This window comes from Corvus kubaryi, unplaced genomic scaffold, assembly GCF_017639235.1.
Source record: "Corvus kubaryi isolate FWS band 111438036 unplaced genomic scaffold, C.kubaryi_AGA036_p1.0 37284, whole genome shotgun sequence".
In the NCBI taxonomy this organism is placed as follows: Eukaryota; Metazoa; Chordata; class Aves; order Passeriformes; family Corvidae; genus Corvus; species Corvus kubaryi.
This window is the reverse complement of record NW_024581088.1, coordinates 8753583-8774735: the sequence shown is the minus strand read 5'-3', so window position 1 is coordinate 8774735 and position 21153 is coordinate 8753583. Positions and strand designations below refer to the sequence as shown.

Here is a 21153-nt window from a genome sequence, read left to right as displayed (position 1 = left end):
TGTTTTATGAGTGGCTGGTACATGAAAGCAGCGAAAAAGCTCCAGCCCAAAACCTGAGCCGACCCTCTCAGATCTACCCCCTGCACCTCAACAGCCACAAAGTGGTTCAGAGGCTTGATGCAAAGCTGATAAAATGCCAAAAATTCCTCGTTCTCTCTCTTGGGGAGCAGGGAGGGCTGTCTGGAAAACGTCAACAGTAAAAATTGCATTTAAGTGGTGCATAATGCAGCAGCTACTGTGGGCAGGGGGACCTGCAGCAGCAGAGGGGGTTTAGAGAGCACAAGCTCCATGCACTGCCTCCCATCCCGGCTGGAGCACCTGGAGCTGCTGCTGTGAGCTCTCCTGGGCATGGGAATCATGGAGAAGAAAGGGTTCCTGAACACAAAGAGCAATCACAGAACAAAAACCTTCTGCTTCTTGGTAATTCTCATTTAAAACTGGCTAAACCCGTAATTAGTGTGAACTGATGGTGCTCTGCTACACTGTGCACATCCATCCATCCATCCATCCATCCATCCATCCATCCACCCGTTTATTTACCACCAGTGGTAAATACCCCACCCACCACAGTGTCCCCTTCTTGGCTCTTTGCCTGTCTCTGTCCTTGCTTTGGGCACCCCAGGGGTGACAGCCTGGCTGGAATCCCTCTCCCCCCGGAGCAGCCGGGCTCAATTAGCCCATTTGGGAGCGGAAAGAGGAGATTGGAAAGGATTATGCTGAGAAAACAAGGCAGCAATATTTCTTCTTTGCCCAGTAAAAGGAATAAAGGCTTTTCTTAAAACCATCCCACTTCTTAAAAGAAATTCCATTTCTTGAAGCCATTTTCTTCTGCAGTGTCTGGGCACATCCCTTCTTTGTGGAATCTCAATGCTGGGACAGGATGAGCCTGGACAGCCCCTCTGAGCCCTGAGAGCTCCACCAGAGGGGCCCTGTGCTGGAGCCAGGCTCTGATCCCTGCTGGACCTCAGCCCTTCCCCAGCCCCCCTGGCACCCTCCATAAAAAATCCCTTGGCCAGTCCTGCCTTTCACTGGCTGAGACTCGAGGAGGGGAGAGGTGCCTGGACCAGCCACCCACACTCAGCCACTCCACAAACAGCAGGAAAACCCAATCTGCTGCTTTGTAGTTTTATTTTTTTTTACCAGCAGATAAAAGAAAAATAGCTTTCTAGCTTTCTTTCCCCTGTGGCTTCTGTGTTGTTTTTTTTTCCTCTGCTAAACTGTGTATTTTTCAGCTCAGTAAAGTATTTATTAGGAATCTTTACAGACCAGTCTGCTGGTGAATTATATATTGTACAGCTTCGGCGTGAGCTGGGAAAAAAAAAAATTATGACATTTTTTCCACCCAGACTGATTCTATCCAATAGCAATAGGAAAATGAGGGTTTACCAGGAAAGCTTTAAGTTCAGCTCTGCTTGCCAGAGCTGCAGATACCTTGTGTGCCTTGGTTCATGTGCATTTCTAGAACGTCAATTTTCCTTTTTAATTCGCAAGCAAAGCTAAAGCTGAGCTCTGCTGGGCTTTGGGTCCTGCTGCAAAGTGTCCAACAGCCATGGCTTGTCTCTTCTCTTTTTTGAATGGATTTCTCACTTCAGCATCAATTGTTTTTCAGATCATCCTTAATTCAATGCACAAATACCAGCCCCGGCTGCACATTGTGAAGGCGGACGAGAACAACGCGTTCGGCTCCAAGAACACGGCTTTCTGCACCCACGTTTTCCCAGAGACCTCCTTCATTTCAGTCACCTCCTACCAGAACCACAAGGTAGGCAGCTTTTTGGGTAGAAATGCTTCATTTCTGGTCAGGAACTTTGAGAGAGGATCTTCCTGTTCTGCTGCTTTAAAAGACAAGTTTCCATCCTGGCTTTAAGCACAAGGGATGAGCCAGGATGCAGCTCTGGAGGAGCAGGGATATTACTGGTAACAATATTTTGGCAAAGCCTGGGCTCTCCTGACTTGCTGTGCTCATAGAGCTGAGATGTCATTCAAACAGCAAAGCACATCTAATAATGACCCGTAAAGCTTGCTCATAAATCTGCAGTGAAAAGTAATTATAGAATGTGTGTTTAGTGAGACAGACGAGGAATGTAACCATAAAAACGGAGCTCGGAGCTGGCTCTGTGGTTTGCACGGGCAGGCAGGAGGGGGTTGGGGTCTGGGAGGGTTTTTTGGGGGTGTAAAGTACGAAGGGCTCGGTTCTGTGCTCCGGGTGGGTGTCAGGGGCACCTGTGTGCTGTAGGGGCTGGTTTCTGCTCGGAGTGTGGTGTTACTTGTGCAGTGGGCAGAGTTCTGTCTGAGGGCTGGATCCCAGCAGGACTGACAGCAGTGGGACAGTAAATTGTCACCTCCCTGTGGCAGCAGGAGCACTGTCACCAGGGCAGGGACAGGGGAAGATGACAGCAGGGAATGGAAAGGCTTCAGATTCTATCCTGCTACTGCTCTGCCTTTGCACAAGCTCCTGCTCCCAGGCATTTTCCTAATGGGAAAGTGCAATTGCAGAGCTGTATGAGGAATAATTAATGAATTAATTGGAATTTTTAAAGTGGATCAGATTCATAACTAAAGGTGCAGAGTGAGGTAGTGCTGCCAGAGCCCTCCTGTCACCCTGAATGTGAAATCTGCCATATGTTACTGTACCAGTTCCTTTCCTACACATTCATAGGAAAATCCTGCAGGAACAGGAACAAGTGTGAAATTCTTCCTCCCCAATAACCTGACCAGAGCTTTTCCTCCCAAGCAGGATGCCTGTGTGCCCTTTGATGCCTGAAGCATAGAGTCCTTGCAAAAATTTTGCAATTAGTGAGCCAGTTAAGAGACTCAGAGCAGAAACAGGGATGTGGTGTGGCCAGGCAGGGTGGGGGAAAAGTGCCCATTAGGACACTGAAGGTAGAAAAGTTGTAGCTGTTGATGTAAAATGACCAATTGCCCAAACATGGTTAACCAAAAAGACTCACAAGAGCTTATATTTAATACATATTTAAAATGTCTGGTGTCAATGGTGCCTTTCATCCCTTAAGTTCCCAAAGTGCTCCATAAACTCTGTACTTGCACTGTCACTGCTGTACAGCTGCTGCTGGGGAGGTTTGTGGCTGGGGGGAGCACAGGGTGAGCCTGACAGATTTAGGGAAAATGTCCCAGATGAGCCCAAATTCTTTTCTGAAGATCCTGGGAGGAGCCTCTGTGGTGCTGCCCAGCTCCTGCCCTGGGATCTGCAGGCTGGGGGGATGGACACTGCCCTGAGCAGGGGACACAGGGACCTGCAGCAGGTGACAAGAGGCAGGAGGTCTCACCATGACCTCACTGTGGTCTTGAAAAAACCTCAACCTCAAAAAAATACCGGAATGGTTTTATTTATTCTCTTGGGCATCAACAATTAAAAACCTGGTCTGGGTGTCTTTTAGAAGAAACAAACCACTGAACTATTTTTAGCTCAGAAATCTCCTGCTAGCAGGAAGTGTGGTTGTAAATAATTGTATTCCTAAAGAAAAAATGAGGAAGCTGAGGATAGAGGCTACCCCTGAGCATAGGTCAGGGAGGAAGGTGTGTGTTCACCCCAAATCCCCTCCTGGGCTGGATGAGGCCGGGGAGGGTGACAAGGAGGGACTGAAGCCCTGATCCTGCTCACGTCAGAGGAAAACCACGGTCACTAAATAACAAAATGAAATGAAGATATACAAACCTGCTGTCAGGCTGTGGGTTTGGAAGGGTCCTGTGCTTCTTGTGGTTCATCAGCTGCTTGAGCTTCCCTGGAAGAGCCCGAGCCCTGGAGGCTGCTTAAATTCACATGTCACCACCTTCCCCTCCATCACTGATAGCGGCCAGCTGTGTTCTCAGGAGCTTTTTTGGTGAGGGATATTTTTCAACATTGCTAAAAGTGTAGTTGTTACTAACAGCAACACTCATGCAAAACCATCCCAAAGCAGAACTGGCTGCTCTCCTCAGCACTAAAATGGGATGCAGGGGGCTCACAGCAGGGAGAGGGGCTGTGCACTGAGTTGGGGTGCTTTTCACAGAGGAAAAATGTGTGAATGGTGGCCATAAAGGTGGATGAAATTGTTATGGGAATTAGGGAGAGCCACACCATGACAAGCAGGGCTCTCTACCATGGAAACATAGGAAACCTTTAAAATCAGACAAATATATTCTCTCTATCAGGAGTCCAGAAAAAGAACACAGGGCCCAGAATAAGACTCAGACTCTGCATTTCTCAGGGGTCATCGGGACTGAACTCACCAGCTCAGCCCTGCTGCTGTTGCACTTTTGGTCTGATTTGCTTTCAAACACTTCATTCTTGGTTTTGTTCTTTTAAAGATAACCCAGCTGAAAATTGAAAACAATCCCTTTGCCAAGGGGTTCCGGGGCAGTGACGACAGCGACCTGCGCGTGGCACGGCTCCAAAGGTACTGCACTCCTTGTCCTGCTCCTCAGGGGCTGCAGCTCTTTGGAGAAGCAGCTTAAAGGTGCCAGAGCCACGGGCATTGTGTTTGCTTGTGCTTGAATGCCATTGATATCCTTCAAAAGCTCTCCCTGTAACGCTGTGACACACTCTGTGCTGTCAGTTCTTGCCCACACCCAGAGGAGTGCGGTGAGTTCATCGTCTGAAGCAAAGGGTGGTGAAGTCATTGGCTGGAGATGCTCTGGGGGAGCCAAACCAATATTTCATCATTCTGTTGATGAAATTCTGATGATGCTGGTCGCTGCCTAACCAGTCTTAATTTTTCTCACCTCTTTTAGCAAAGAATACCCAGTAATTTCCAAAAGCATCATGAGGCAGAGGTTGGTGTCCAGTCATGGCCAGCTGTCAGCAAAGCCAGATGTTAACCCACTCCATGGGAATCACCAGACCCTTCAGCATTATCAGTATGAGAATGGTGCTCACATGCAGTTTGCAGCTTCAGATACTCAAGATCTGCCACTCAACACCTTCACAGCACAGAGAGATTCAGGGCTCTTCTACCATTGTCTAAAAAGAAGAGGTAACTCGAGTTTACAGCTAGAAAAATATTACAGAAAATAAACCTGAGAGCATGAGTTCGGTTTGGATTGGTCTCTTGGGCTTTGATCTTCAAAAATACTGCTCTGATTGGAGTGATTTGGAGGGCCAGGAGCCAAGAGCTGCTGTTTGGGGCAGTTTTTAGTGAGTTTGTCCCTTAGAAGGTAAATTAAGACTCTGAGTCAGAGCTGAAACAATTAATTAGAATGTATAATTCAAACGGCATGGAGCTCCGGTGGAAAATGATCAGCTGAATTAGAAATTGTTTGCAGGAGGCCATTAGCATTACCAAAATTTTGCACTTTCCAAGGCAAAACCATGCACAATTCCCTCAACGTCTGCAGACCAGTGGGACTGTGGGAGCTTGGTATAACCAGCCCTTTCCTCTCATCCACTAATTCCCAAATTTAAGTGAGCTGTGACTGCATTCTCTTCCTTTTAGTCCAGCATCAGATGAGATCATGTTTTAAATTAAACGGAAAAATTTTGCACAGAAGAAAAAAATCCTTCTATTTGCATGTCTCACTGCCTGCTAATTTATTTAAGCTGGGAGAATCCTCTGATCATGGCCAAATGAAAAATCTAACAGCACCAGTAATGAAGGCTGCAAGGCAAATGTGTAATTTTAGCAGATGTTTAATATGCAGATGAATTCACTAATTCATCCAGAGAATATTCCTAATAAGCAACAGAAAGCTGCTGGGGAGCAGGGCCATGGTCCTCACAGGAGAGGGGCTGTGCAAAGCTGAGGAAGGGCTGCTGAGTGGGAAAAGGCTCCTTTATCTGGAAATATTTCTGCAGCTTTTGACGTGAATATCTGGGAAATGTAGAGCCATTTTTGCAGTGACAGGAAGGCAGGCTGTGATAAGACCCTTTAAGAGACTTCTTGAATTTGTCAGGAGGAACCGTGCAGGAGTGTCAGGGCCCTCTGTTATCTGGATGAACGTGGAGTAATCCCTGATGTGAGAAGAGTAGCCCAGTCCCTCACTTAAGCTGACAAATGTCACCAGAGTGCTTTGAGGCGGGGGATTAACCTGACATTTGCAGCACAATGTCTTTTTGATGTTGTACATTGTTTGCCCAAACTAAAATGGTTTAACTGGATTAAGCTGAGAAAGGGCACCAGCTGAGTGAAATAATCGCGGCCGCACGCTCGGCCTCCAAGGGGACGCCCCAGTCCCAGCTCCAGCAGAGCTCTGTCAAACCCGGGAGCTGCTCCTGAATCTCAATTTGCTTTTGCAGAAAGCGCTCGGCACCTGGACCTGCCCTGCAAACGCTCCTACCTGGACGCCTCATCCTCGGTGGGGGACGATCACTATTTCCGCTCGCCGCCGCCCTACGAGCAGCAGATGCTGAGCCCGTCCTACTGCGGCGAGGTGGCCCCGCGGGAGGCCTGCATGTACTCTGGCTCCGGCGCCGACATCGCCGCCGTCTCGGCCGTCGACGATCTGCCGCCCCCGCCGCCCCCCCTGAGCTGCAATATGTGGACTTCAGTCGCACCTTACACCAGCTACAGCGTCCAGACAATGGAGACTGTCCCCTACCAGCCCTTCCCTCCTCACTTCACCGCCACCACCATGATGCCGCGGCTCCCGGCCATTGCGGGCCAGGGCTCGCAGCCGCCGGGCAACGGCCCCTTCAGCGTGTACAACCAGCTGTCCCAGTCTCAGGTCCGGGAGCGCGTTCCTGCCTCGTCCTTCCCCAGGGAAAGGGTGCACCCGTCCGTGTGCGAGAGGAAACCCCCCTCCCCGCACCTGAACGCATCCAACGAGTTCCTGTACTCACAGAGCTTCTCCCTGTCCAGGGAGTCGTCGCTGCAGTATCATTCAGGGATGGGGACTGTGGAGAACTGGACTGACGGGTGACCCCAGGGCCCAGCGATGCCTCAGCCAACGTTACTGCTCCAGGACAGTGTTTAATCAGTGTTGATACCTGTGGGTAACTTGCACTTCAGTGAGACACATGTGCATTTCCAGAGGGATTTGTGTGGGTGAAGAGCTTGTATCTTCAGGCACACAGAGAATTCCATCTCCTGTCCCAGTGGGTTGGATTCATCAGGCTCTTACTAACTCCCAAATAAATTCATTCTCGTGTCTTCATCCGGTAGAAACCATCTTCATGACTAATGAGTGATGTAGCTAGTCATGTTCTTTTGCTTGTAATGTTAAACATCCGTGAGCAAATTTTGGCTATTTGGGAAAAATATGAGCTTCACTTTTACGGTCCTTGGCTCATGAAGCCACAATCTCCCGAAACTCCAAGGAAAAAGCCATTTGATCGGTTGCATAACTCAAGGACTGCCATGGCAGCACTTCTGTAGCCCTTTTGATCTGTAGAGATTCCTTGTTCCTCTGGAAGTGAGGGAGCAGTGGGAGCACGGGGCCGGCAGGAGCGCGGGGTCCGGGAGCTGCGGGGTCCAGGAGCTGCGGGGTCAGGGAGCTGCGGTGCCGCCCCGGCGCCTCCCAGGCAGCGCAGGGTCCGTGCCACGGGCACAGAGGAGAAGGCACGGATGCACAAATGTCTCTTCTTGCCCCCACACCGCCGTCGGTCCTGGCTGTGGGAAGCGAAGAAGTGAAGAGTTAAGCCCGAGGCCAAACAGCAAATTAATTGCAGCGTTAGGAACAGACCCAGTGTCTTCAGACTCCCATCCCTTGATTGAATCACACTTGCTTATTGCAATATATTTATGAAGTTTAAGCTTAAAAGTCGCTAATACTTTCCAGAACCAATTTCTGTATTTGCTGGTCCTTGATTTCTTTCGTATTCAGCTGAAATGTGCCTTTTGTACTATGTTCTTTTCTTTTGCAGCTAACTCAGACAGAATTGTTTTCAGCCTAAAGGAGGCCTAGAGGAATGTTTTCTCAATGGCAGGGTGGGGAAGGAAGAGCTCCCAAGACCTGTCAGGCTCTACAGTGTACAAATCTTTGTAGAACAGGTCAAATCTGTAACCAGTGTATTCATTGCTCCTTTTGTTTACTGTGGAAGTGTCCAGAGCTGATTCCTTCAGGCTGGCTTTGCCCTCTGCAGTGTCCCTGTGAGTTGCTGAGGGGGGTCGGTCACATTGGTTGGATCTGATGATCTTAGAGATCGTTTCCAACTTCAGTGACTCTGTAAGGAGGCTGACACTCATGTGGCGAGGCAGTGGCGTTCCTTCTGGGACAAAACTCCACTGCCCTCACTCACAAAGCTCCTGTCCCAGTCCGGCCTGCAGTGTCCATCCTGCTGAGCTCCCAGGCAATGCCGCCAAGGGACGGTGACACAGAGGTGATGCTGGAGTTTGGTTCCACTGAAGAGCACAATATTCAAGCTTTAGTCATTGCACAGTGGGGTTTTTTTAATTCTTCCCACTGCTTCCCAAACGAGCAAAGGCAAAAAGCTGAAATCCAGGTTTGGAAGTCGGGAAGTGCTTCTGTGTTTTGGTGAATCCATCCCAGGAAGGAGCCCGCTGGATGAGGGTGGCCGTGACACAGCCCCGAGGTCACATTTCAACCAGGACAGTTCCCTGCACCCACTCAGCAGAATTCATGTGTGACTGGTGTGGATTTTGTAACCAGATTTTGGAAATCACTACAATTTTTGCATGCTGAATAGCTATTTATATACATATATATTTTATATATATATATATATATAAAATTATATATATCACAAATGCAGGCCACGTGTCCAATTCAGCTTTGCTTTTGACAAATGAAATACTTAATAAAAATGAATGTTGCAAAGGGGTTTTTTTTTTTGGAAAGACATCTATTTAAGATTTTTTTTTTATTACACACCTTTGATGTAAAAACTAAGAATTGGTTAGATAAAAAAAACATATACTACAGATAAATCTTTATTAGAAACCACAGTAGATACAGGCAGTATGAAATTTTTAAATGTTTGTTACATAGCATGGACATTTTATTTTACATATCAAAACATAAAGTCATTTTACTACTATAAGCTGTCTCTGGGTGCATTTCAATAATTAGTATAAAAATGTTCCATGGTGAATTAAGATGCCTCGTCTCTCTTCTGTCTCCTGCTGCCTGACTTCACCAACCTCACACTTGCCAAGGTGCACACCTGACCCTTTTTTCACCATCTCAAAGCTCCACCATCGGATTTTAGGTGCCCATGGCAGGGGTTTGGGTTTATTTGGCATTTTTCTGGTGTTTGTTTTAGAGGACACGTGAGTTGATCTGAGCACCGAGTTAAGAGCACCACTGATCAGCAGAGCACCAAAGCCACGTCCCTGTGCCCAGGGGCAGCTCAGTGACAGTGACAATGGTAAAGAATCAAAGGTTGGAGGGAGGGGGGAGAGGTCTGGGGGTGTCACGGCCCAGAATCTGAAGTGCTCAGTTCATTTCTCATCGTGACACTGGATCAACACTGAACCAGACAAATGCTGCCACTGTAACCCCAAAATGAGTGGGGTCAGCAGCCCAGGGTGCAAAGGAAAAGCTGCCTGGATCTTCTGCCTGTTTCACAAAGGTGACCAACACAATAACAATGCCATTTTTAATGAGCAATCACTGCTGCTATTTTTAACCATTTTTCATGTACCTTCTGCTCATCCATGCAGTATTTACTGATTTAAGGCAGTTTAAAAAATAATTCCTGTAAGAATCATCCCCGAACCTTTCAGCAGGGGGTGTAGAGAAAGCTTGGTCATGGAATTAATGCAAGTTTTACCTGGCAGCCTTTGCAAAGGGCACGGCCCAGGCTCTGTCCCAAAGCAGCCACTGGAGCTGAGCGAGTGCCCTGGGAATCCCTGTGCCAAATAATGAGCTTTTCCTTATAAAAATAGCACAGGACATTTGTGAGCACAGGACCTGATTGGGAAAGGCTGAGTTAGCATAAAAATGTGCAAAATTCGGACATATGCTAATCTGGTCATCTGGGCTCCTTTTATAGGCACTGGAGAGAGATCAGACACTGAGATTACATGGGATGAATCATTCTCCAGTGATGATCTTTTTCCACTCAGAGGAATCCAGTTCAGCCACTTAAAGCAGATTTCCCATTTCCAAATGACTAAAAAGTCATGTTAGTGGGATCCCCCTCCTGTGTGACTTTGACAAAAATATTCAGGCAATATTGAATTATTTACATTACAAATCCTACTCAACCTGAGCACAGGAAAAATAAAAAAGCTGATTATATTCATTTATGGGATGGAAACAGGTTGTTCTTTTTCAGTTTGCTTTGTTTTCATTGCAAGATTTCTAACCTGGGTTATGTGTCCAGTCCCAATCCCAAGCCAAGGCTCCCAGGTGAGGCACCCAGGTTCCATTTGGTTTCTCCTGCTTTTCCCACCTGGAAGGGCTCGGCAGGTGCTGATCCTGATCGAGATCCTGGCTGAGCAGGATCATTCCCAGGGATGAAGAACCAGAGCACAGCAATCCCGAATGTCCTGGAGGATCCACTCTGTTTGCTTTTCAAATCAGAAACACTAAACTGGGGACATCACTAAAAAAAAATCCCAACAACCTGCACAGCTTTAAAAGAGATCAAGTGTGCTTACTGTGTCCCAGTTTGATTTACTACAGTTTAAACAGCTTTTAATTCTCAAGAATGTGGAGGTTCATGTGTGTGGAGGCTTTTCCAGCCCTGGAGTTGCAGCCGGGAATGGCAATCCAAGCTCAGGGAAACCGGGCCCATTTCAAATCAGATTAAAGCAAAAATTAGCAAGTGAGAAAAACCTGAATACACACGAGGACCGTTTTCCATTGATGTGCTCTAATCTGTACTAAAAGGCCCAGGGAATTTTTTAATTCTGTTTTTCTTTAAGGTAGATGTCCAAATTTAATATTGGCTCAGGCAGCCTCAGTTCCACCAAGCCCAGCAGCACTCGGTGCCAGCACTGAGCTTGGACTTCCCTCTAAATAGAACAAATATTTGTATCAGCTTGCTGAGAATGTGAGTAATAGGAAAATTTGCCAAAATTTAAACAAGCTAAACTTCAGTCCTGCCAAAAGCCCCACCATTCAATTTGGCATCATTGGCAGCTCGCAGGCTCAAGAGGGGCCTAAGTCTGGAAGAGCTGGGGTGTTTTTGGCAAACATGAATTTATTTTTCTCTCTCTCCACATTTTGGAAAATTTGTGCCTCTCCGTATTAATTTATGATGTCATTAAATAATTCTTTTTGCAGCTTGTATAGAAAGAATGTTTCTTTTGAAGATGAGAACTCCCCTGAGGATGGTTATAGTGAAAAATTCCAGCCAGAGGGAAAAAACCCCCCTCCTTTCTCCTTGGCCACTCATGTTTCTGCAGTAGTGCTTCAACAGCAAAAAAATCTACAATATTTTAATTTAAGGACCTGCTCTAAGGAGGTGCCATGCACTTGACTGTGACAAGAGACAGCCTAAATTCAATGTGATTGGAGGGATTTTATTCCTGTGATAGCAGGCTGGAAGAGAAACCATGAGCCTGTGACTTGCTGATAGAAAACATCACGTTTAGAACTGAATTGCTCTCTGCAAAGAACAGGATCAAGATTAAAAATGAAAGAAAATAAAATACTGGGAGTGGTACAAACAAAGCACAAAACCTTGTCCAACATGAACCTTATTTACTGTGAAAACACTGCCACGAGAGAGAAATGCCTATAAAACCTCCCTGCAGATGCTGGGGTTTAGGTGGTGGTTTCATCACAGGGTTCACAGCCTCTCCTTGCACCAGCACTGGCCAGGACAGCCCAGCCTGTGTCCTACTTAAACCAAAATTAAATTTAAACCTGGCACGGGCTGCTCAGCCTCACTGAGAAATGGTTGGGGTAACAGCAAGGGAAAGTGGTGCCCTTGGGGCTTTGTGGCACCTTGCTGGGTGTTTGTGGCCTCCAAACCCCCATTCCTGCCAGGAAGATCCTTTTCCTGGTCATGGCCAGCAAATGTTCCTGTCTGAGCCCTTTTGGGAACGCCAGGTCAGGTGTCACAGTGGATTTACAAAGAGTTGCAGCAAGGTACCTCCAGGATGGAAATTGCCCTCCTGAGCCCCAGCCCACCTTTGGAACCGGGTCCTGAGAGAAGGAAATAAAAAGTAGATTAATTAGTGCAAAGTGCTAGTAACGCTAATTCAGTTAAATTCAGGATAATTGCAACTTTTGTTAATTAGAAACTCATTTAATAAAAGAAAAGCAAACCCCACTGGAATGAGAAGAGGGGGAATAACTACAACAGGTCACAAGGCTCTTGTTCCACTGAAAAATACTGATGGGGAAGAGGTTTGAATGATACTTGGTAAAGGCCAATATTTTTTTTGTTCTAATTCTTTTTGTTCTAATTTCCCCTAGTTCTCAGGAAACACTAATTTTTGGCTTTGAACCATGCACTGCTGCAGTTTTGAGGAACATTTTCAGTGGGGTTGTATTTACAAACTGGTGGAAAGTTGACTTTTTAATAAGAAAAATGAGGTGGAATGTCAGCACTGTCTACTTGGGCAGCAACGATTTTAACAGTCCTGAAAGACAAAATTTGACACATGTATCTTCTAGTTGGGAGGTTCACACTGATAACAGGACATGGGGCCAGATTTGTGTACTAATCCTCAGCCCCTGCCAGCAGGGATGGACAAACAAGTATTTACTGGAGAACAACATGTACAGAGAACAACAATGTGTGCAACACCATTCCTGCCCTACACAGCCTTACGTCAGGCAGGCAGCAATGCCTGATCCAGTTCAGCAGAGATGAAAAGCAGTATTTTTGTGTTTTCATGCCAAAATCCTAAGGCTCAGTCCTATTTCTGTTGAAGTCAATAGGAAAACTTTTATAGACTTCAGTGTAGCAGGACCAGCCCTTTAATCTTCCCTTCAGCAAGCCCAGCCTGCAGCCTTGGCTGTGCAGTGCAGTTTAGGAATGAGCCACGGAGTATTTGAGTTTGATGGATGACACAGCCACACTGAAAATTGCAGTTTACTCATGCCCAGGGTATCTGAGCAGCTACTGAGAGAATAACAAAAGTCTGAATCTAAAACTGTGTCATGTTTAATATCAGTTGTGGATCAAATACATGACAGGATAGCTGAAAACCTAACAGAATAATACTCAAACCATTGATTATCCCCTCTAAATCCAAGAGTTCATTTTAGCCTGAAACTTTGGAGCAGATTGCCCTGGACATGAGGAATCAATCACGGGACATCCTGGAAAGGTGATGAACTTGCCTGGTGCATCAGAGTAATCTGAAACAGTCGGTGTGTGAGGGCTGCCCAGGCTGAAGGCAGAGGGGACAGCTCCTGAGCAGCCACGTGCAGGGCAGGAATGGCAGTGGGAACAGGGAATCCTTTCCATTTACACTAAAAAAATCAAAGTAGCCACAGTGGCTCACCTGATCAGACATCTTTGGGCAAGGACTTGGTCTAAGCCTCACTCAAGAGAACACCAAAAGTGATGAAGAGTAAAAGGATTTTAGCCAAATAAAAATTCTGCTTGAAATGAGTCTGTTCTTCCTTCTCATCTTTCTGATGACACAGCCAGTTCAAAGCTTGGAGAGATCCTCCCACTCCCCCTCACCCTTTCCTTCCCACCATTTATCATTCTGAAGGCAAGGAGACAGGTTAGGGGCAGGAAAGCTTCCACTGGGATTTCTGTCCAGGATCACAGCGCAGGGCTGGATTTACGCCCAGCATTAGAACTGAGCACATGCCTGTAGCCCCTCTCCCTTTCCCCACCAGTAACAGGAAGGGAGAAAGGGATTTTAACTCTGGATGAACATTGCCCAAGCTCTCCAAGCCTGGGAGGTGTCAGTGCAGTGGGCTGGAGGGGTTTGCTTGGAAAGCAAACACTGTCCTTTAAGACATACAGGACATTCAGCATGAGGCAGTGAGGGTTGGAATACTGATATCCCTGTGGATGCACTGACCATCCTCCCCGGGGTGACACAGAAATCTCAGAGCAGCAGAGACATTAAATCCAGAATGTGGAAACTGAAATGCCCCAAAGCTCTGAGAATTCAGGGGAGTAAGAGCTGAGTGAGCAGTGCTGTGAGCTCACTGCATTCAGTGTCTGCTGCACACAGCCCCCTCCCCTACCAAATGCTGGGTTAAACATGCAAAGAAGTCTCTACTAAGATCTCATTTAGACCAACTAAAACTGAAAACCAGCAGATGTGGAGCTAAACCCCCACACTGACCTGTATTCCTCTCAGCTGGGCAAACCAGCTTCCATGGCAGGCTATGGACTCCATGAAATTCAGGATTTACAAATGCTCCTACCCCCAGCAATGACCCAGCCCTTAGTGAATTATTTGTTTCTCTCATGCATAACACAGAAATAACATCCCCTCACCTCTGGGAAGTAGTTAATTAGATTGTCCCAAAATCAGTTTTCATCCTATTAACAGCAAAAGAAGGGGAAGCAGGAAGTCAGGGACTAGGAATTAAATACAGGGAAAATATGAGCTGGAAAACTTAAAGGAGGAGAGAAAGTGGGAAGAATAAAAATAAAAAAATTAAATATAAATGCTCTTTTCTTGCCCAGGAGCAAAAGCAACAGGCAAAGGAGTTGCAGTGTTGGATGGGTTATGAGTTGTGTTCAGTGCATCACTGAGTGTGGAGCCAAAAACGTCAGTGATACAGAGAGGCTGAGGTTGTTCTGCTCACTTCTTTTTGCTGCTTCTCTTCTCATCCTATGGGTAACACAGCCATGCTTCTCACAGCTTGAAAAACAGGTCTCTGAAAATGTGCAAAAAATGAGAAAAGTAACTTTTATCCCATTTAAGACAGACTAAACATCCCCTTCCTCCTGGGATCTCTTATTACTCCTTCGGTTAAGTTTCAATTTAGCAGGTACATGGGCCAGTCCTGATCATCACATTGATGCTAATAAAAAAAATCTTATTAATTTCCAAATGACAGGATATTCTCCTTCCACAGATCCTGTATGACCCTTTTCTGACAGGCTAATACAGAAATAATTCCTTACTTGGCTCCAGCACCACATTCAAAGGTTTCCTTGGAAATACTTTGTTCCTTTCTGTTGTTTCTTACTGTGGATTGAGATCCTTTGTGTGGCAGTGGCTCCTTGAATTGGTTTTCCACAGCTGAGCTTCTTTTGTGTCCTTCCCAGTTTTCCTTTCCACAGATACTGGAGTGCACCATTTCAATGAATCATGCTTTCTTCTAATAAAATATTATTTGAGTCCGATGCCAAAGGCCAGATTTCCATGAAAGAGATTCAGAATGAGAAATAAGTACAGCAAAAAGGATTTTTATTCTTCTGTGTTTCCCCCTCCACTCTCATTTTTGAGGGTCAGAGACTCCTTAGAAGACCAGTGGCATCAGAACTGATATACTTTAGTTTTGTTTAAGAGCTGCCTTTTCTGCTGGTCTGTCAGCTAAGCAGGGAGGTGTTTCCACCTTCCTCATCCTCCTGGGCAGGGGCATCAAGAGCCAGTTTAGTTCTTGATTCAACAGAATATCTCTTATTCCTCTGACCTTTCTCAGTTCCTAAAGCCAGGAGCCAGAGGCAGCTGCCAAGGGTCAGGACAGAGAACCACCAGGGGAAAAGCCTTTCCCCCAAGGGAAATCTCCTGGTGATGCCTCTCAGCCTCCCACCTCCCCTCTTGGCAAGGTGAAGACCCAACAGGAAAGTGTTCAAGCCAGTATTTGGGACATTTACAAGGCAGAGCAAAGCTGAGCCAGCCTCCCTGGCAGCAGGGATGGAGAGCTGGAATGAGGGATTTGGTTCCTGGCTGTGGATAACCACTGCCCAGAACTGCAGCGGGAGGATGGAAGTCAGCAGAGAGCACAGCAAACTCCAGCTTGCAAAAGTCACCCAAACTTAACAACAGGGATACACAGAGGAGCTGCTGTGTAGGACCCACAACCACAACTCCTCTGTCCCCTGCACACTGAGGGCTCCTCTGCTTTGGGTATTTGTTGCTGAACTGGCAACATCTTCAGCTTCTCAGGGTATCAACAATGCCTTTCATGTGTTGGTACCATGCCCTGAGCAGGGAACAACTGGGAATTGCCAGTGTAAAGTGATAGTAAAGGCTGTCCTCACATTTCATTTAATAGGGTACATTCCTTTTTGTAATATTGCTGAAAGTCCCTCAAATATAAGTGAAATAAAAACTGTTCTTTTACTTACTGCTAATAACAGCCAGTCATGCTGTCCTTGAGAGCCACATATAAAAACAGCCAAGAAATATTTTCAAATGGTAAAATACTGCACTATAAACGAGACTTCTGGAGATGTTACCTAAATTAGCCTCGTTCAAATGCCTTTGTGATATTTAATCATAATCATAAAAGTCAGAGTGCTTTTGCCTTTCCATCAGAAACCAGCCTTATATGTTTTGCTAGTCCCAGCTCCACACTGGCTGGGTGTCGTGGTGTATAATTTCATAGACACAAAGACACTTCACTACCATAGCTCTCATTATTAAACAATATATTTTAATTGTCACCACCTTTCTCATATAGACATGGGCCAAATCTGCCCTTATTGGCTTCAACTGAGCTCCACAAGGGATGAATTTGGCTCAATATATATAAAAATACAGCAAGTCGAGTAATAAAAAGAAATGTTTGGGTTTCTTTTTTTATAGCAGCCGGGGTTTTTTTGCCATACGAACACACATGCCTGGCCAGTAAAATCCCCTGGTGAAGGACTAAAGTGTTTAAGACTTCATATGCAGAATAGCCCATGGTGTTTAATTACAATAGCAAAGATGCCATTCTATAAAAGCCTTTCTTACCTGGAGAAGGGATCCATGCTCTCCAATGAAGCTTAATTACCCAGGACATGCTGAGTTTTCCCCTCTGGCAATAACCTCTAACACCAATAACTCCGCTGGTTCTTTTGACATCTGAATAGCTGAATATTGTTAATTTTTGCTCTAATTTCCTTATTTGGATTACAGCTTTCCAGTGGTTTACTTCTGATGAAAGTATTGAGTATTAGAAGAGCTTCATTCCTGGGACATTCCTCTTTCTTTCTTCCACTTTTCCTTTGGAATTTCACGCTCTCTCAGCCTGCTCTGGCTCTCCTGCTCTCCCATCTCCTTCCCAGCATACTTGGCTCCAGATGGAGATTTATGCATTTCCCCTCCTGTGATCCTTTCCTGCTCCACCAGCAAGGTTTCAGCTTCATCCCAGGCCCAGAAGATGCAAATTTCTGCAGAATGAATTTACTTTAGACTTTAAAGGAAAAGCTTTACCTGGCTGCCAAGCACTCCCAAGTCATTGGTTTCACAGCTCTCTCACACACAAACACAGTGCACAGCACAGTAAAAATCCCCATCCAACTGATCTTATTTTGAGGAAACCGAATCTTTGTTATTTATTGAGTTCTATCAGATTTATAGCTCACATTTCTGCCGAACTTTCATTGATTCATAAGGAGAAGATTCCATTTTTACCTGGAAAACGCTGCTTTTTCGGGGAGGGGAGGAAACCTCTCCCTTGGAAAACGCTGGGCTCTTGAGCCATGATTTAGAACCATCACCTGCATGATCCTCCTCATCCTCACTCCTGCATCCTCAGCTTTTGATGGAGCCAATTTCCTGAGTGCATGTGAAAGCCTGTGGCTGCAGCCTGGAACAATCCTACCTCAGTGCTTCCCTTCTGTTGTTGATCCTTTAATTTCCTCCAGCCGACTCCTGCAGGGGACTCGCAGTTTTATGCTACTCTTTTGGACTAATCATTTACAACTGACTTGAAAAAAAAATCCAAATCCCTTCTCTGCTGCTACTGCTCGATGGAAGGGTCACTAATTGGGATGTACTTCCAGCCAAAAGGCAACACAGGCTTAACAGCAATTCACAGCAACCTGAAAATTCTGCCCAAAGCTTTCTAACCAGACCAGTTATTTAGAATTTTACTCCAAAAATTAGGGTTGCAATCCATAAAATTCCTCTGCAGTGCAAATTTTCACACCTTGAAAAGCCAGGCGAGCAGGAGGTCATATAAAACTGATTAATGGATAAAATCACAGTATCAAGATCTCTTCTGATGGTTGGGAATGTTACACACAGGGCTCTTATCATGGGCACAGGTCTGGGCATGAAAAATACAAAATTGAAAAGGATCTGCAATTACAGATCTGGAAGAAAGGCACAAGCTGGATTGGAAGTTTAAAAACTGTGCCTTAGGGGGAGTTGTTACCTAATGACAAAACAGGAAACAACATGAAATACAGAAGGGACATCCATTAATTTCTCTGAATTATTGATGTTAGTGCTCTGTAAAACAGAGATCAAAACAGTAATTTTATTGTGTAAGAAAACCAATATTCATTTAAGGCTGTTTTAGTAAAAATATGTATTAAATTCCAACTAAAAGCTGAGAATCTGACCAACTTTTAGGCAACAGCCTTATTAATTTATCAAGTTAATGATGTAATCACAGATGCACATCCTTCCAAATACTTTTTTTTAATACTGTAGCTTGTCTGAGCTGTGCTAATAACAACTATCACAACAGTTGTGACTGAAACACACAGACATTAATGATCAGTTATTATAATTCTTTTTTGTATTTCTACATTACAGGTGATAAAACTGTTCTTGAAGAATTATTTTATTGCATTAAAGGATAAATTTATACAACAGTTGGATGCATTTTACACACCAGCAACCACTACAAGCTATAGTTAAACCTTTAAATGAATACAAGCACATTACTTGAAGTGAAAACAAACCCACAGTAGATTTTCAAGACCAGAAATAGGGTTTGCAGCTATTTCTGGCTGAATCAGTCAGTCAGAATTTCCTACAAATCAGTAAATTCAACCCTTTCACGCGCTCATGATAAAAACCGGACATTCAATTAAAAAAATATTCTGGCCTCCTAAGCCAAGTGTATTCCAAGCTACTTTAGGGACCAGAAAGGAGATTTTAGGGGACAGAAAGGAGACTTTAGGGGACAGAAAGGAGGAGCTAGAAGGGCTGGAGGATGGTTTAAGGGTTGGCTGTGCATGGCAGGAACAGCACGAGCGCAGCCGATTTATGCGCTGCTAATTCCTCCCTTAGACGATCAGCCTTAGACCGGTCTGATTTCAGCAGGAAAATCTCTGCATGGAGATCAACACTGGGCTCAGGCATAAGATCCTAATTATTTGAAAGGCATTTGTTTTCATAGCTTTTTTTTTTTTTAATGTGTCCAAGTCGATGGCATTTTAATGCCTTATTAAAAGGTTGTTTTACAGCAGCCCGTCTGTTCGCTCTCGGTGCCCATGGCTGTGCTTTGTGCTGCAGGATTTCACCTTCCACGCTGGCCAAAGAAATATTTTCCAAATTCCCTGTAAAAGTCGTGGATATTTCCTAAGACAAATAGTGGGAGGTTTTTACCTGCTCTAATTTGCCATTGATAGGGGAGATAGGATATGGATGTGTGTGTATGTCCCTCTGTTTATGGCCTGCTTGCAAAAAGGGTTTGTGTTCATTAAAGGATATTCTTGCTAGCTCGGGCCCAGTTTTATAGGGCTTTTTTAGTTACATAAACAAATGGAAATGTTTTCATTTCTGTTTTTTTTTTTTTTTAATTCAGTTGAAATCACAGCAAGACAAAATATGCCAAGGCTCCCCCTACCATGTTTGCAGCCCAGACGTTGCCATGTGGGCTCTCTAAATGCACAAGAAATTAAAAAATGAGGCAATTCAAACTTGGAATAAAATGGAATTGATGAGAAGTTTTTATATTCAATTACTTTGAAGGGCATGTAAGGTAAACAAACATTCAAAAGTGGAAAGGAAGATAAAAATATGTCTACCAGCATTCAGAAAATCCCAGTGAAATATTTCTTTTAAACATACGGTGAAGCCTTTGCTTTGTTGCAGTCAAATGGCAGAACCCCCACTGAGTTCAATGGGGCCAGAATTTGTACCCAGGTAGCTCCTTCCCATCCCTCACACACAAATACGGTGCTGAACACCAGCTTGGTTGGGGTTGGCATTAATTAATTAAAGTCCTTTACTTATCTGTCTCATTAGTCCTGATGAATGCATGGCATGGATCAGCAAAACTCTTCTAAGACAAAATATCATCTAAATTGCCTGGTTTCAGTTCTGGAGGGTTCTGTAGCAGCAAGCAATAATGAACAGATGAGGGAAGCAGCCAGACCTACAAAAGAAATAGTATTTTAAGAGGACTGTACTTAGGGAGAAAAAAGGGTTTGCCTTTGTACATAAAGAGCTCTATTCATTAAAAGAAGTTTTTACAAATGTGGTTATTTCAAATAGTCGAAAAGTGTGAAATACACTTAAAATGAGTAAAATTTGTGGGTTTTCCTATGGGTTAAATATGTGCCATACTAATAAAGCTCTCCTCACACCTCTTCCTACCTCAGAGTCTTTGGCCTCATTCTGCAAGAAGTTTTGAATTGAGGGAGATCAGCACTTCCCTGGAATGGACCATTAGCCCTGCAAGGCCCAGCTCTGTAAAGATTTAAAGGAATCCTGAAGAAATCCTGTGAGCTGGACACTCAGTGAGGCACAGAGCAGTGTCCATGACACACAAAAGTGAGCTCCTGGGGAGGAGCTACTCTGAGGAGCAGCTGCTACACTGAGCAGCTCAGTAAAGGAGAAATCAGAACAGAGACCGAGTCACCCAAATCAGAAACATCCAGCAACCTCAAACCTTCTTGCGGGCAGCCCCCAGCAGGTCAAATTTTAAAACAAAAATTGCCTGAATTCTGTGTAGGTGCTCAGACCTCGTGTTACTGCAGGGCCCAAGCACCTCTCAAGTACAAATATATATACATATATATATGTATATATACACACCTATATATGTGGGGTCACTGATTCAGAGACCCCAATATCAGGCACATGTCACACCTGAGTCTGCTATTTCATGACAATGTGCTGGTTTCTGCAGGACCATCTCCCATATCCAGTGCTCTTCTTCCCATTCCTGTTTTTAAAACCTAACTGGCACTTACACTGTATAAAACCCACATCAACAGCTTGTACATGAAAAAAACATCCCTGCCTCAGGTTTCATGAAATGTGCCCCTGTGATGCAGGTCAGCATTCCTGGATAACCCAGAGGAACCCAGCAGGACCATGGATTTACATGGGAGCTCATTCAACAGAGGTTTTATAAAGTGATGAAGATCTTTACAGGACTGATTTTCCAGTGTTTCACCCTTCCTACTGGTTGAAGAAAGCTTCCAACAGCTTTAAAATGAAACAAAGATGTTAAAATCCGATTATTTGTAAGTACCCAATT

General features: G+C 45.0%; 1 protein-coding gene and 1 long non-coding RNA gene across 2 annotated transcripts in view; one reads left to right on the top strand and one right to left on the bottom strand.

The window, feature by feature from the left end:
• The window catches only part of TBX4 (T-box transcription factor 4), a 34483-nt gene extending 25548 nt beyond the window's left edge, over positions 1–8935 (top strand). Inside the window, exons 6-9 of the mRNA XM_042026415.1 lie at positions 1610–1762; positions 4309–4397; positions 4732–4973; positions 6233–8935. Coding sequence (XP_041882349.1) covers positions 1610–1762; positions 4309–4397; positions 4732–4973; positions 6233–6855 — 1107 coding nt within the window. The 3' untranslated portion in view covers positions 6856–8935. The remainder of the gene's footprint in view (positions 1–1609; positions 1763–4308; positions 4398–4731; positions 4974–6232) is intronic.
• Positions 8936–9045: 110 nt separating this feature from the next.
• LOC121663779 lies at positions 9046–20443 on the bottom strand. Its single transcript, XR_006015747.1, has 3 exons — positions 16680–20443; positions 14965–15096; positions 9046–14649 (listed from the first exon to the last, which is right to left on the bottom strand). It is a non-coding gene; the product is annotated as an uncharacterized LOC121663779 (long non-coding RNA).
• Between the last annotated feature and the right edge of the window lie 710 nt (positions 20444–21153).